Here is a 15,900-nt window from a genome sequence, read left to right as displayed (position 1 = left end):
AAAAGAGAGAGATAGGAGGACACACGCAACAAGAGGCTTGTTGATCCGAGGAATATCATTTCAGACGTTTCGGCGAAGCATTTTCGCCTCGCAAACGATAGGTCAAGTGCAAGATGGGTCGATGTCGCATGGAAAGCAGGGAAATTATATCAGTCGTGTGAGAACTACAAAATGAGGCGCTCAGAATAGAGTCAGAGGCACCAAATCACCTACCCACTGAGAGCAAAGGATGAGGGAAAAATGGAGAAGGAACGCATGTAAAATACAAATTGTTAGGGGCTGAAATGAAGCCTTTTCGAGGTGATGGTTGAGATTGTGGTGAAAAGAGGAATGAGATGAGCAGATTAGGATTTAAACGGAGTTGTCGAGCTGATGGGTTGAGCTGATGCCTGATTAGACATTGAGGAAAATGAGTTTGAACTGCTGCTACTACACTCTGGTTTCAACTTGTGTGACCTTGACAAGAGGGGAAAAACACATTCACATCACTTCATTCAGAAGGTTTTTAACAAGTACAATACTGTATATTCAAAATATTTACAGTAGTAATGTAGTTATTACAGAGCAATCACCTTCACACACTTGACCTTCACTAACAGCCGGAGAACTAAACACACTCTCATTCCTACTCGTTAAATATGCACGCAATATTTTTTTTATTAACTTTATTTGTAATTTTTTACGTCTACTGTTACATTTCAAGGACAGCACAGGAATGTGTGGAAATGTCACGTTTCTGCTTGTAATGCTGGGTACACAAAAGTAGAATAAAAAAACATTTTTACCTTGTCTTTGTTGAATAATGGTAGTCTACCCGCATTCACGAACATACAAAAAGTTCTAGACATGCTAAACATCTCAGTCTCATAGTAATTCCTCTTTTAGAAATGTCAGCCAGAAAACGGCCCATTCTGAAAAACTGATGCTTATGACATCACAGGCATCTCACCGCCCCTCCACTAATTGGCTACATTTTATGAGTGGCAGCAAAGTCAGCCAATCAGTAATGAGATTGCAAGTTAAGCCAGTAGGGGGAGCCAAATAGATGCAAAACCACTTGTTTAAAATCCCCCACCCTAATAGAGCTATCTGAGAGAGGTTTTTAGGAAGCTTCTAAGGCATTACAGACCCAAACAAAACACTTTTTGTCTACATGTCACATCACAGAACAAGGATAAATACCCCGTTCAATCATTCTATGTCACCTTTAAAACTTGTAAGATTTTTAAAAATGTGATAAAAAATCCTAGATTTAACCATTTTGCACCTATAGTGTGTCGTGTGCAATAATGTGTCAAATACAGCACACCACACACTAACAGATTTTCAACCTCAAATGTCTCAAATGTGAACACAGAAAATCTCGCAAAACTTGCATGACTTCAGAATAAGCATGGCGGACGATATGCAGGAAGAAATTTCAATGATAGTGTTTGAAATGATTTTCACAGAAAACTCAAGGGAAAAAAAGAAAGGGTTTGGGTAAAGCCATGGAAACAGCGGGAACCTGGGGCCTCATTTATAAAGCGTGCGTACGCACAAAACGAGGCTAAAAACGTGTGCAAGCCACTTCCCACGCAAAGGTTGTGATCTATAAAGTAAAACTTGACGGCAGTGTGTGCGCACCTGTAAGCAAACTCTGACCCATGCGTATGCACTTTCTGGAGACAATTAATGGGAATTGGTAAGACAGATGGCGAGAAAGTGAACTGAAATCAGATTGAAAAAAGTAAATATGACAAGAACGATTATAAGTATTGATAACACACACACACACATTTAATTTCACTCTATATCATACGTTAGATCCACGTTATTATGACGATGAAATACAGCAGTGTTATTTGCGCTTGTAATGAGTAATAATTGTTTCATATACATCTTGTAGTATTCAATCTTAAATCGAAAACCATTTTAAATATTTAATCAGTGCAGTCTCACGGTCACATTGTCCACTACGGGAGCGCGAGATGGCCCGACAGATGGCAACAAATACGCATCCATTAGATCACTGCAGAACACGGTGTAAATAACCAAATACTTTCCTTAATTAACGTGCATTTTTATCATTAAATGTCAAAGTGTGAAAATACAGCCATCAAGCTCCCGGACAATCGTTTCTCTCTATGTCTCTCGTTATAATAGTCCTAATTATGATGTTCATAACAAAACCTGCATGAAGAAACATGTTCGCCCATTACACTAAAATGACAGGAGAACAGTTCGCATATATCAGACGCGTGCAGAAAAGGAGCAGAAAACACATATCTATTTAATTTTAGTGATTCCTCTCATTTATGCTGTGATTTTGGCAAGGTGTTACAGCATATAATTGTTGTACAAATATATCTGTGGTGACCCCCCTATGTAATGCTGAGTCCTTGTAATGCTGGAGGATTATGACAATGGCTTGCATTTTAACTAACAATTGGACGCCAGTCTCATTAATATGAGGATCAGCATTCAGGAGGTGATTTGCATTTGATATTGTTTCGGGGAAAGCGGCCCAAAATCAGCCCGATTATCTTTGGTGTGTACCCAGCATAACATTGTATACATACATTTTACACAGTAATTAATTTAATTTGTTATCAGAAATAAACTACTTTTAAAGAAAGTTGTGTTTAGTCCACAAAAGGCCGTTTGTTTATGTTGTTGCTGTTGAATCCGTCTATAGCCCCTAATCTTACGTCAAACACTGTCTGGGTCTTACTTGAGCAGCTCGTAGTTTTTCTCATTGAGGCGAACAGCGTTCTCCCTCCAGAACTTCTCAGATTTGTGCACCGGACTCCACTCCAGCCGTCCAGACTTCAGCTCAGAGCTGTACTCATCGAAAGAGCTACATAAACAACACAAGAAATCAATGACCTTATGATATTTATTCACTGTCAAGGTGTACCTAGTGAGTGAACTTTTCCCTTAAGAACAAATCCAGACAAATAAATCTAGTAGGGGTGGGCGGTATGACCAAAAATCCATTTCACGGAATGAATCATTATTTCACGGTAACAATATATTTAACGGTATACATGTTTTTCAGTTTATATTGTTTTTGGAATATAAAAATGTGCAGAAAATTGCCACTCACTATAGCTTTTAACTAAAGGCTCTCCACCGTTTTAAAATAGTGTCAAAGTGAAAATGCCCAGAAGATAACAACTGATTGAGTCTTGATAGACAAATAGTTTTTAATTGTTCTGAATGTATGCACAAACTTACAGGCAGTATAAACACATGTGAGACTAATCTCTAGATATGGATATTATAAATATGACAGGTGCTATGAGGAAATGACCATGGAATCTGTTTTAAGGTCTTGACGCGCTTTTCTTTCGATTAGACCTTAACCTTTGCATCTCTTTTTCGTCTTTCGGATCAAAGACGTTTGTATAAGCAAATGGCACATCAAACTACATCGCGTCAAACTCAGTGGGAGTGCAGAGTTAGCCACGCCCACTTATTTGCATTCCGCTGTATAGACGGAATAGAAAAATCTGTTACATCTGACATATTATTTCACGGTAATGGAATATACCGTTATACTGCCCAGCCCTAAAATCTAGTTCTCTTTAAATAACCAAAGCATCCTAGTGAGTAATTTTGTAGCAACTTCAGCTATGGCGTGATTTAACATACGGTATTGTCAATTTATGAATGTGAAACATGGGCATATATCGAAGAGTTCACCTGAGGTCCTGAACGCTCTCTCCCAGTCTCTCCAGGAGGAACTTGATGTCTTCAGTGATGTCCTCATCATCATATTTCTGCTGCTCCAGGTTCTCCAGCTGTTTTAGTACTTTGCACTGGATCATGGCAAGAGCGTATTCCTGACGCGTCTCTCTCTCTGCAGACTTTTCTAGCAGGTTCTACACCAACAACAAAAAAACATGACTAATGTGTTTCCGACAGAAAGTTTCACTGAATAAAATACTAACTTTGTATCCTGATCAGATGCAGGGTGACAGGTTTCCGTTACCAGAAATGGCTACATAATGTAAAATCACACTGAAGATATTTGATATTTAAGAATCAAACAGAAATTATAGAAAAAGTGACTTTACATTATAATATGAATTAAGTGCTATAACGTGAATGCGAGAACGTTTTAATTGCTTTCACAGGGTTTCTCTCCATTCACGTTGGGTTTCTGCCACTTTCTTAGGGAGTAAAAGCTTTCTAATGCTTTACCAGCACCTGTCTGACATGGGCTCTTTGGAGGTTAATAAAGGACTATAAGTGAATCACAGCACTAAGCGAGTGTGACTTGAAAAGGGAAATCATCAGCATGACAAATTGGAATAAAAGTGTTTTTTATGTTCAAGACTTTCAAACACTATAAACCGGTGTGGCTCAATTGGCAGAAAATGCTAACATAACAATTGGCCTTTCATAAAAAGCATTTGCTCTTAGCTGTTAGATTCAGTGTTGTTCTTTGAAAGCTCACATAAAAGACTTGTCAAACATGACAACACCATTTCCCACATACCACACTCAACTTAGGATGCTTAGATGGAAAACACAAATGCCTAAATTATAATCAAGTTAAATACATTTTCTTGTCATGCCTATTGTTTTATGCAGCCTGAAGGTTTGGATGTAGGTTTAATCATAATATCAAGATGAAATTCAATTTCATTCTTCAAGAAGAACTTGAAAGGAATTAGGCATTGATTTACTTGATGAAACATAACCAGATCTTATTTCCAATGGCCCTGAATCACTGTTACTGAGACACTTTAATTTGAAGTGAGGAGTACTAACCAAGTATTTATTAGGCATCACATTGCTTCCCAGTAGCTTTTTATAAGTTGTGACATTATTATACAATAAAGCCCCTGATAAAACTTATCAATAAAAGTCACTAAAGCCCATCCATGCTGTTGCATTTGTGAAAGGCAGCTAAGATTTTAAACTGAAGATTTGATGGTGCGGATAGTTAAGTTACCAAGAACTAATTCATATTAGTATAAAGGCAGATTCCCAATAGATTGAGAACAACAGTGCTGAATTAGTGGCGTGAGGCATTTTAAAGAGCTGATGAACAGCTCTGGAATATTAATGTGCACCAGGGAAATGTATTGTTTCAGTGCCGATTTCTGCAAAGTAATTTGACAGGACCTGATAAAGACCCATTACTATAAAATAGATATTTAATAAAGGTATTGAAAACTTTCCAGACAGGCTTGCAATGAACTTTCTGTACAAGCCACAGGTCAGTGTGATTTTGACCTTTATTAAAAATAAATAAATAAAACTGTGTTTAATAGCTGAATTCCAAGTTAAGAACTACACCTGACATTGGTTTAGAAAGACAGAGATATCATCAATGGATCTACTTCATCAATTACCTCTATTGATGACTATACGTTAATGGGTTTAAATGATGATGTCATGTTTAATTTGATTACATCATCCACCATGCTTAAAGGATAAGTAAACTTTCTTTAAAAAATCCAGACAATTCACTCACCACCATGTCATCCAAAATGTTGATGTCTTTCATTGTTAAGTCGAGAAGAAATAATTTTTTTAAGGAAAACATTCCAGGATTTTTCTCAATTAATGGACTTCAATGGACCCCAACACATAACAGTTTTAATGCAGTTTAAAATTGCAGTTTCAAAGGACTCTAAACGATCCCAAACAAGGCATAAGGATCTTATCTAGGGAAACAATTGTCATTTTTGACAAGAAAAATAAAAAATATGCACTTTTAAACCACAACTTCTTGTCTATCGCCAGTCCTGTGACGCGCCAGCGCGACCTTACTTAATTGCGTAGTTACATAGAAAGGTCACGTGTTACAAATATTAAACGCACATTTGCAGACCATTTTAAACATTTAACTGACACAAAGACATAAATTAGTATAATTCGACATACAACAACGTCGGAACGGTCCTGTTTTTCCACACTTGTAAACACTGGGGCGTAGTTTCGCATACGTCATCTGTGACCTCTTGACGTGATGACATATTACATGAGGTTGCGCTGGCGCTTCACAGGACCGGAGGAAGACGAGAAGTTGACAATCGTTTCACTAGATAAGACCCTTATGCCTCATTTGGGATCGTTTAGAGTCCTTTGAAACTGCAATTTTAAACTGTATTAAAACTGGTAAGTGTTGGGGTCCATTAAAGTCCATTAAAATGAGAAAAATCCTGGAATATTTTCCTCAACAAAAAAAACATAATTTCTTCTCGACTGAACAAAGAAAGACATCAACATTTTGGATTGCATGGTGGTGAGTAAATTATCTAGTTTTTTTTTTTTTTTTTTTAAGAAAATTGACTAATCCTTTAATGGGATGCCTTGCATCAGTAGATGCTACAGGTAAGTACACAGTTCTTTACAAGGAATGTCTTTTAAACCCAATGGAGAAAATGAACACAAAAAATGTTTCGGTTAGCAGGCTTGCTAGAAAATAAATGGTTATCCATCTAAAGCAGAGAAAGATTTAATGCCTTTAAAAGTGGTAGAGAGGTGGAGACAAAGAATAATTGCACAACGAAAATTTCAGGCAATATATGTTGCCTTATAAACAACAAATCTTTGTAACTGTAATACGATCAGACATCTGATCAACCCAATATACAGCTGTAGTTAACAAGATGATGGATTGTGAGGCAAGCACTGTCCTACACCTCACCGTGTGACATTCTACATCAAAGCACTGCAAATAAAGCATTGATGGATCACCAGTTTGTGTAGCGTGCATGAGAGTAAACAAATATTTCAACTAAGACATTTATCTGGAAAATAACCGGGTAACCCAGTGTAGAATAGATATGGATGAATAGAAATGTTTTGGACTGGATTAGTCTTTGTTTTTACATCAGTTCTTTGTTTGGAAGCACATTTTAATTAGTGGAGGAAAAAAGGCTGTATTGTGTTTAAAATGTCACAGCCAGATCATATTCAGTAATCTTGCTTGTGTGATAAAGCTCATTATATACATGCATTATTACTGTTGTCTTGCCCAGCAATTTCATTAAACTTCATAATTTTTGGAGAACTGCATGACGCCAAGTGACAAACTATAACAAAGATAGAGAGATTGAGAAAGATCGAGACATACAGACGGACAGAGATAGAGAAAGTGAACGAGAGAGAGAGCGAGAAAGAGATCTAAGAGAGTGCTGTGCAGCTAAATATACAACAACAAAGGTGCCGCTCAATAATAATTGTATTACCATCCATAGAGAACTACAGCTAAGTAAAAATCCAATTATCTTAATTATCTATCTTGTGTGTTTTAAACATTTCTTTAGACCTGTACATGTAACTACGGTGAAGAGTCTGTAAACGTGGAAGATAAATAGTGGCAAATGGACAGAGGCAGATCCATTGATAGCCGCAAAATGGAAGCTATGTAATTATGAACAGAAACAGAATGAGAATACCAGGTCAGGACAACTTAATAAGCTCTACAGCAGGTGAGATGAATGAAACGCTGTACTCTAATTCAATACTGTCAGCGACATGGACAATGAATTCATTACACAACTCTAATGCCAACAACAGAGCCCAGCTTTCAGGGCTAATTTGAACATTAAACGTAGCCTGCGCCCGGACTGACACAAGCATGAATGCGAGTGAAATACAGAACAAGAATAACAAGGAGCCTGTTTTTGTGTCTCTGCTATATATTTAACAAATATGTGCCTGCAGAGTAAAAGTAATAAGCCCGACGAAGGCCTGGGGATAAAATGCCTTGGGACTAAATTTGGCAGCACTACAGCTTTAACCAAATGACTGAAATGATCAACATATGTGCAGAAAGGGAGTTTTTATCAGTTTCCAGTCTCTGAAAACCAAGCAGTGAAAGAGCGATGACGTGCCGCACCGTGGAAAAAATTAAAACGAGCGCCTTTGTCAATCTGCAACCCTAATAAGGTAATAATGGGTTTCTTGGTGTATTCATCATGAAAGCTTTGGATAAATTAAATCCTTTCAGAATGAAAGTATGAATGACGCGCTAATGGACTTTGAAGTGCACTCCTTCCGCAGAGAGAGAGAGATGCCCAGATCTGAAACAAGGGAAATAACAGACCACACCCATGCATTTGAAATGGATTCAGCACTTTCACTGCCGCTATTCATCCATCTATAAAGGTGGAGCATTTTGCGTTAAACAGTCTAAGCATCAGAATTAATTACATCTCATTAACTATTTGTAGAGATATGCTTATGCTGATACCTTTGCTTATTTTTGTTTGTCAGACGCTTTTAAACGGCCTCCTTAAAAGGACTTTAATTGCAGGGATGGAAATGAATGGGGTTAAGTGTCTTAACTCAAAGACTTAATATTAACAGAGCAAGAATGTTGTGATTGTAAATCTGATGGGAATGATTCTATGATTTCAAGGTTAGGTTGATCAGCACTATGGATATAAATTGGACAGGTAGTATGATGCGATACAATATTAATTTTCTTTGCCCGCTGTGCGATATTTGCCAATGTGGTGGACAATGTTTCAATGCAGTTACTATTCAATTCAATTCAATTAAGTTATCAATATTTTTATATTATGTGCCTAAGTGCGCAGCTAGATTTTTTAGATTTTGGTTGCATTTGTAAGTTATTAAACATGAACGTTTAATTAAACCCTTTGAAAATGGCACCATTTCTGTCCCAATTGGAACAAACTAACAAAAAATACACTTTTATAAATAAAGAAAATGAATAATGAGGGGCAAAATGGTCACAAAAAAATCATATTCCATATTCCATATTATGTGCCAAAATGTGCAATAGTACTTCTAAAAAAAAAATTATTGCATTGAAAAATACATTTGTATAAAAAAATAAAGCTGTTAAACTTAAACCTTTGATCCATCAAAGAACTTCAGATCTAAGTGTAAAACAAGTGCTGCAGTGGCCCTGGTTTTTAGGGCTGCAACGATTAATCGTGCAAATGTGCACTTTCTCAGGCCTAGTCCACATGGACACAGGTATTTTTATAACCGTGACTTTTTTTACGCGGGTTCGGCCATTCGTCCATACGTTAACGCAGTATCACGTCACTGAAACTGAACATTCTTGATAACCCCTGCCAGGGTAAGGTTTTTCAGAAACGCCGGGGTTTTTGCTCCTGATCCGATTTTGCGTATTCATGTAGGCAAGATTTCTTTTAAACCGAGGTGTGTGGAGGGGATTTTTTTACCGCAGGAGAAACTCTTATAAAAAACCCGTCTCCGCATGGACTAGGCCTCAATGAATAAATTGTAATAAATTATGGTGAAATCCCGGCACATCCCAAAGCCAGAGGGCGCTCTCGTGCAACTCCCATTGTGCCACAAAAGAAGTAGCATTACAAACGCTATTCCAGGAATATGAATAAAAATATTTATATCGCTGTGTCTCAAATTGTTTTAGGTTTTTTTTCATGATATAAAGAATATTTTGAATGATTTTGTTTAACGAGTGTTGCTTTTTTAAATGCATGTTACGACTCTGACTCATAATGATTTTAGACTGATAAGGACTTCTTACTGACCAAATGCCGATGTACACTCACAAGCTGTGCATGAAACACAGAAACGATTTAAAATCATTTAAATGAGACACGCGATTAATCATTGCAGCCCTACCTCTTTTGAGAGATTTTTTTTAAATCAACTGATCAACATGTTTAGTAGGGAGGCATTCACTTTCTGACACTAACAGACAAAAATTAACAAAAAAGCGCGCTTAGGCGGAAATGCGTATATGGACGTTGCGTCAAGGAATGAGGATGTGTAGAAGAGTGACAAAATAAAGGTATCTCATATTGATATTTTATGTGTGGCACCGATGCATCGTATTATTAGAAATATAATCGATGTATCGATTCATATTGATGTATAACGCGTTAACGCAAATTCATTTTAATGCCACTAATTTCATTAACGGTGATTACCGGAACGCCCTAGGTCCAGCCTATAGTTGGATATATTAGGACGCAGCCTTACTGTGTGACCTGTGCTGTCTAAATGAGTCAAATGTTTTCATAAAAATCAGAACATTAAGCTCTCATCTAGCAAATCCAATGCTCTAACGTCTAAATAGTAATTAAAGATCTAAAATGATTTATTTGTACGTTTTCTGAGAGGTGAACCGTCATAAATGATCTATCTAATGCAAAGACGGGTCTTCATTCGCGTATTTTGGTTTTCGATGTAAAAGTATGCAGAAATGTACAAATAAATTGCAGGACTTGCTTGATGTTAAAAGGGTTATTAAGAGAGATAAAGTTCATAAACTGATTAATGTTTCAAGAGTTATAGAGAGCAACAAGACAGAGGCGCAAGTGCCCGACTCTGATATGTAGACATCCACACAAAATTATAGTTTTAATAATATCTGTTTTGACAAGAATTCATGCAGGTAGGGCCTATAATCTGTTATATCTGAAGTGAATCTTTGGTTAACTGTGGAAAAATATCTGATGTGTTAACATTAAAGATCCTTGCATTATAGTAGATCTTAAAGTTGTCTGTCTCAATGTCAATCAAAAGTTTAACATATATTGATATTGCTTTTGACTTTGTGTGTGCTAAATCTATTTATTAAATCTATTATTTTAAGGTATGGATGTGGTAATTTTGTGGTAATTTGGGATTTTTCTCAAAATTACCTTTGCTGACTCTGTCAACTTCAAACAGGTCTATGCATAGTTTTGAAGTTTTGTAATAGAGAATGTCAAAATATAAAACACTCATTTTATAAAATTTGCTCATTTTGATTTAATTTGTCAGCACAGCTCACAAATGATGCAGCAGCAAACATCTATATTTGTCCACACCCATGTTGATTAGAGTATTAAAAAACTGAAAATTGTGAAATTAAGGTAAATTTAAGACAGATAAAAATGTGAGATTAATTTGCGATTAATCGCGAGTTAACTCATGAAATCATGAAATTAATCTAGATTAAATATTTTAATCTATTGACAGCCCTAATTGTTACAACCCTAGTTAGCACTGTGAATGTCCCGCTTTACCTGATCCCATTTTTCAATTTTTCAAACAACTTTAGTTAGTGTGTAATGTTGCTGTTAGAGCATAAATAAAACCTGCAAAATTATAAAGCTCAAAGTTCACTACCAGGCGATATTTACTTTCTTTAACAGAATTCAAAGCTTACAGCGAACAGCCCATTTGGACTACAACCATCTGCTTCCTAGTTGAATGACGTCAAAATAAGAGTTTCTGACTAAGCCCTGCCCACAGGAATACGTCAGTTAAGCTGCTATCGAATCACAACAAACTACACAATCAGAACTCAATACGCATTTCTGAAGGAGGGACTTCATAGAACAAGGAAAACATCAGCGTGTTTTCAGGACATTGAAAACAGCATTATAGAGATAAGTATATTTTATGAAAATACTTCGTTTTTTCACCCTGGAAACATGAACACATGTTATACTGCGCACCATAAACACAATCATAGCTTCAAAAACACAGGAGAAACGGGACCTTTAATATCCCATTGAATTGCTCTTAATTGGAAATTACAGTGATCCTGTAGCTCAAAGTGTAGAGCATTGCATTTGCAGCACAAAAGCTCATGGGTTTACTGAACTCACATGTACTGTTATGCACTTTGGAAAGCATCTGCCAAATGCATAAAATGTAAATATATTAAAACAAACACTTTGCACTGGTTTCCGACCAAGCAAAAGGCTTAGCTAAAGCCAGGACTGGGCTTTAATTAAATTAAAATGTTTAAGCATCTTTTATAAACATGACTTAGAAAAATATGTTACTGGTATGTATCTTTAGACATATCAATGGCACTGGCATATTTTAAGATCTGTAAAGGCAAATCATTTTTAGTTGAGACAGCTCAAACATGTGTTTAAGTCTTGGACTAGTCTAAAACCATGTCTGTGAAACCGAGGGTTGGGGGGTTCGAAATTGAAAGACAGGTGCCTGATTTCCACATTGCATTCAGTATTATTAGCACAAAGTCAGAAATCGCTTTTGCAGCTAATAAAATGTTATAAGACACATACCCTGAAAGCAGCCAGGATTATGCGGGTGACCTTCTCTTTGACAGACTCCTGGAGGATGTCGGAGAGCGCAGGTACCACGTTGTAGCGCCGCAGCTGTTCGCAAAGTTGAGGGCTGAAGGCCAGGAGCCAGACGCAGAAGATCATCTGATACTGCAGCTGGAATCCACACTTATTGCTCAGCACTGCCGTCATGCTGCAATGTAAAAAACATTGAGTTATCAAACCCCATCTCACTTCCAGCCGTCTGCTAAGAGGATGCTCTTCAAAGTTAGTCCTGATGGTTGGATGGGTAACACGGGGATATACTTGATGTATGAGACCATTACATGAAAGAACTTTGACTTGAGAGGAAAGAAAAAGAAAATCATCTTCATAAAAGCCTCATACTTTTTTACTCTGCCTGAACACAACTTAACTAAAGAACCTTTATGATCACAGGGCTGAAATCTGCAGGAACAATGAAAGATGCTTTCTTACTGTGTAAGTAGTATTGTTCAATACTCCAGGGGATGGAGTGGTGGCAAAAGGAGGACATACAGTACAGTAGTAAAAATGTGTGAAACACACAAAATAAAGGGCAATCTATTAAAGATAGGTTGTGTATTGTTCATGTATTTATTTTGGGTGTTATTGTTTATTATTTTCAATGTATTTACAGCTTTCTACCTCACTTTCTTAAAAGGATTAGTCCATTTTCTTAAAAAAATCCAGATAATTTACTCACCACCATGTCACCCAAAAGGTTGATGTCTTTCTTTGTTCAGTCGAGAAAAAATTATGTTTTTTTTGAGGAAAACATTCCAGGATTTTTCTCATTTTAATGGACTTTAATGGACCCCAACACTAAACAGTTTTAATGCAGTTTAAAATTGCAGTTTCAAAGGACTCTAAACGATCCCAAACAAGGCATAAGGGTGTTATCTAGTGAAACGATTGTCAATTTTGACAAGAAAAATAAAAAATATGCACTTTTAAACCACAACGTCTTGTCTTCCTCCGATCCTGTGACGCGCCAGCGCAACCTCACGTAATTGCTTAATGCCATCGAAAGGTCACGTTACATTTATGAAACGCACATTTGCAGACCATTTTAAACAATAAACTGACACAAAGACATTAATAAGTATCATTCAACATACAACAACGTCGGAGCTGTCCTCTTTCTCCACACTTGTAAACACTGGGGCGTAGTTTCTATACGTCATCCATGACCTCTTGACATGCTGACATATTACGTGATGTCACGCGCATCACAGGACTGGAGGAAGATGAGAAGTTGTGGTTTAAAAGTGTATATTTTTTCTTGACAAAAATGACAATCATTTTGCTAGATAACACCCTTATGCCTCGTTTGGGATCGCTTAGAGTCCTTTGAAACTGCAATTTTAAACTGCATTAAAACTGTTAAGTGTTGGGGTCCATTAAAGTCCATTAAAATGAGAAAAATCCTGGAATGTTTTCCTCAAAAAACATAATTTCTTCTCGACTGAACAAAGAAAGACATCAACATTTTGGATGACATGGTGGTGAGTAAATTATCTGGATTTTTTGAGAAAGAAAATGGACTAATCCTCTAAGAAATTTCCAAAAGTGACTGTACTTATGGGGTTTAATAAGCCACATGTACCTAACAAGATATGCAAGTACAAAATTATCCTACAATACGTAAATACAAGTTTCTTTTGCATAGAAACATAGCATTACCAGTTTACTCCATCAGCCTCGACCCAGGCGAATCTGTATTCATTCACTCTCAGCATCAGCTGCAGGCAACCGGCGACACACTGGACGTACTGGGAGCTCTGTGTAGGTCCAAAGACAAAGTACACGTACACAACACAAACACGTACAAATTAACACAAAGGACAACACGATCAAAACACAAAGAACAAAACACTTCAGACAAGCTGGCAAATGGATGCATGAATCACAAGCTCGTCCTTTTCAGAAACTAGCAAAGGAACACAACGAAACTGGCCGCTGAGCATTAATGCTCTCAGCGCTTCCGCATTCACATATGCACGTGCAGAAAGATTTTGACTTTTGAGTACATCTTGAGTAACATGCCGGATCAAAGAGACAATCCCACAATGCAGCAGAGAGAAAGCAGCAGCCTTAAAAAACCTGGACAGAGTGAGTGAATCACAGAGATGTTAGAAGAGAGAAGAGACTCGGTCATTAACTGGAGGAGATGACGCCATAGATCAGCACCATATGCATAAAAGCAGAGCAGTCCAGAGAATAGAAGAGATAAGGAGGTCATGAAGAATAGCATAGAGGGGACATTTTAAGAGCCATGAGAGGAAATCGAATGAAAATTTATGCCCGCTTGCATTGCACCGGCAGGTTCTGACTCGAAGGAGATGAAAGAAAATTTCTTTTTTTCAAATGAACCCTAAACAGCCAAAAAAAAATGAAAGAGGAAGATTGCCAAAGAGCAAGACAAAAGCCATCTGGTGGTCCTTTTATCTAGTCTAGCGGGTTTGTCTTCAGACCAAATCAGACCAAAAAACAAACAAACAAAAAAAACTGGAATATGAAAATAACCACTATCAAGAGAGGAAATGCTCATAGATGGACACAGACAAAAGGTGCTGTATTAATACATAGGGAATAGTGAAAAGATTCACTGTGGAAATGAATGAAAAAAGCAGTGGATCTCAAAAACAGAGAGTGAAGATCTCATCCTCTGAAAAGTGATGGAGGCTTATTCGCAGAGCTGCACATCCGCCTCCTTGACATACTCACTTCACTGGGAGAGATGGTCCCTGTTCCAGGTTCAGCACCTGTACCGTGTAGTTTCTAACAAAAAAAAGATAAAAAATAATCTGTGATTGCGAGCCTCTTATGGGAGCGGTGTGCTTGGACAGCGATAGCCGGAATACAGATGACTTTTGTGTAAGTGAAATTCTTGGAAAGAGCGGCCCTGAGGTTATTTCACTCGGAGCTGCACTATAAAAAACTCAAGCACAACAGCAGTTTGGGTAATTGGTAACAAAACAAGCAATTAAAAAAATTTGCAACATCTAAAAATAAAGCCAAAACATAATATTTCTGACAATTTGCTGTCAATTTTTTTATACTTAATAAGGTCATTTTCTGACTCATGAAAACATTTATTCATAGACTTCTTGGCGTAAATATAATACAAGGGATTTATGGAGTGCACTCTGAATGGTCTAATGCACATGTACTGCTTTAAGAGTGGTCCTCTTTGATTTTCAAACATTCATTACTTCAGAGCTCATCCTAAAATATGAAGCTGCATGCAAACTGCAACAACTTACAGCAGCATAGATTATAGAGCAGTGTTTCTCAAAATTTTTCAGCCCAAGGACCACTTTATCTTCCAATTTTTTCTGAAGACCACCTAACAGAATCCCACTCTAACACTCCCCGAAAAAAATAAGGATTAGCTAAGTTTAAGTTTAATATGCAACTGTTTCAAGTCAAAAACTAATTTTTAAAAAACAAATGCAATGCTATGTTCAAAAATTATTATATGAATTTTATTTCATTTGAAAAAGTAAATGTGAAATGAGTTGCAGCTTAATATGAACGATTAACTGCACTTGGCCCCTATTATAGTGTTAATAGCAAATGCATTTGCACACATTTGTGCGCCCATGGTTGTACTGGCTTGAAAATGAGGTGTGTTCAGGCGCATTGTTGGTTTGTTGACTACGCCATTGACCAACTAAAACCTGCTGGAAAGTCTAAAGTCAATGGTGCAATATTGTTTTTATTATTTACTGTAAAGAGTGTGTTAGTAATATGCATCTATAAACAGGAAGACACACTTATAAATTTTTGTAAGGCATTGCAAGTTTTAAACCTTTACATTTATACATTGAGTGGACATTTTTCATCCAAAACGACCCACACTGAATTCAAGGAA

At 37.0% G+C, this 15,900-nt stretch overlaps 1 protein-coding gene across 3 annotated transcripts in view; it reads right to left on the bottom strand.

Moving 5' to 3' along the window:
• The window catches only part of atp6v1h (ATPase H+ transporting V1 subunit H), a 47,933-nt gene that overhangs the window by 12,206 nt on the left and 19,827 nt on the right, over nt 1-15,900 (bottom strand). For 2 of the 3 annotated variants that reach the window (XM_065276467.1, XM_065276468.1), the window contains exons 7-11: nt 14,751-14,804; nt 13,707-13,804; nt 12,003-12,195; nt 3,688-3,866; nt 2,714-2,839 (exon numbers count right to left, since the gene is read on the bottom strand). In XM_065276467.1, the coding sequence (XP_065132539.1) occupies nt 2,714-2,839; nt 3,688-3,866; nt 12,003-12,195; nt 13,707-13,804; nt 14,751-14,804 (650 nt within the window). The remainder of the gene's footprint in view (nt 1-2,713; nt 2,840-3,687; nt 3,867-12,002; nt 12,196-13,706; nt 13,805-14,750; nt 14,805-15,900) is intronic. The other variant, XM_065276469.1, reaches the window with a different exon arrangement.

The sequence above is a fragment of the Paramisgurnus dabryanus genome, chromosome 6, assembly GCF_030506205.2.
Source record: "Paramisgurnus dabryanus chromosome 6, PD_genome_1.1, whole genome shotgun sequence".
In the NCBI taxonomy this organism is placed as follows: domain Eukaryota; kingdom Metazoa; phylum Chordata; class Actinopteri; order Cypriniformes; family Cobitidae; genus Paramisgurnus; species Paramisgurnus dabryanus.
The sequence above is the reverse complement of the archived record's forward strand: the minus strand, read 5'-3'. Positions and strand labels throughout refer to the sequence as shown.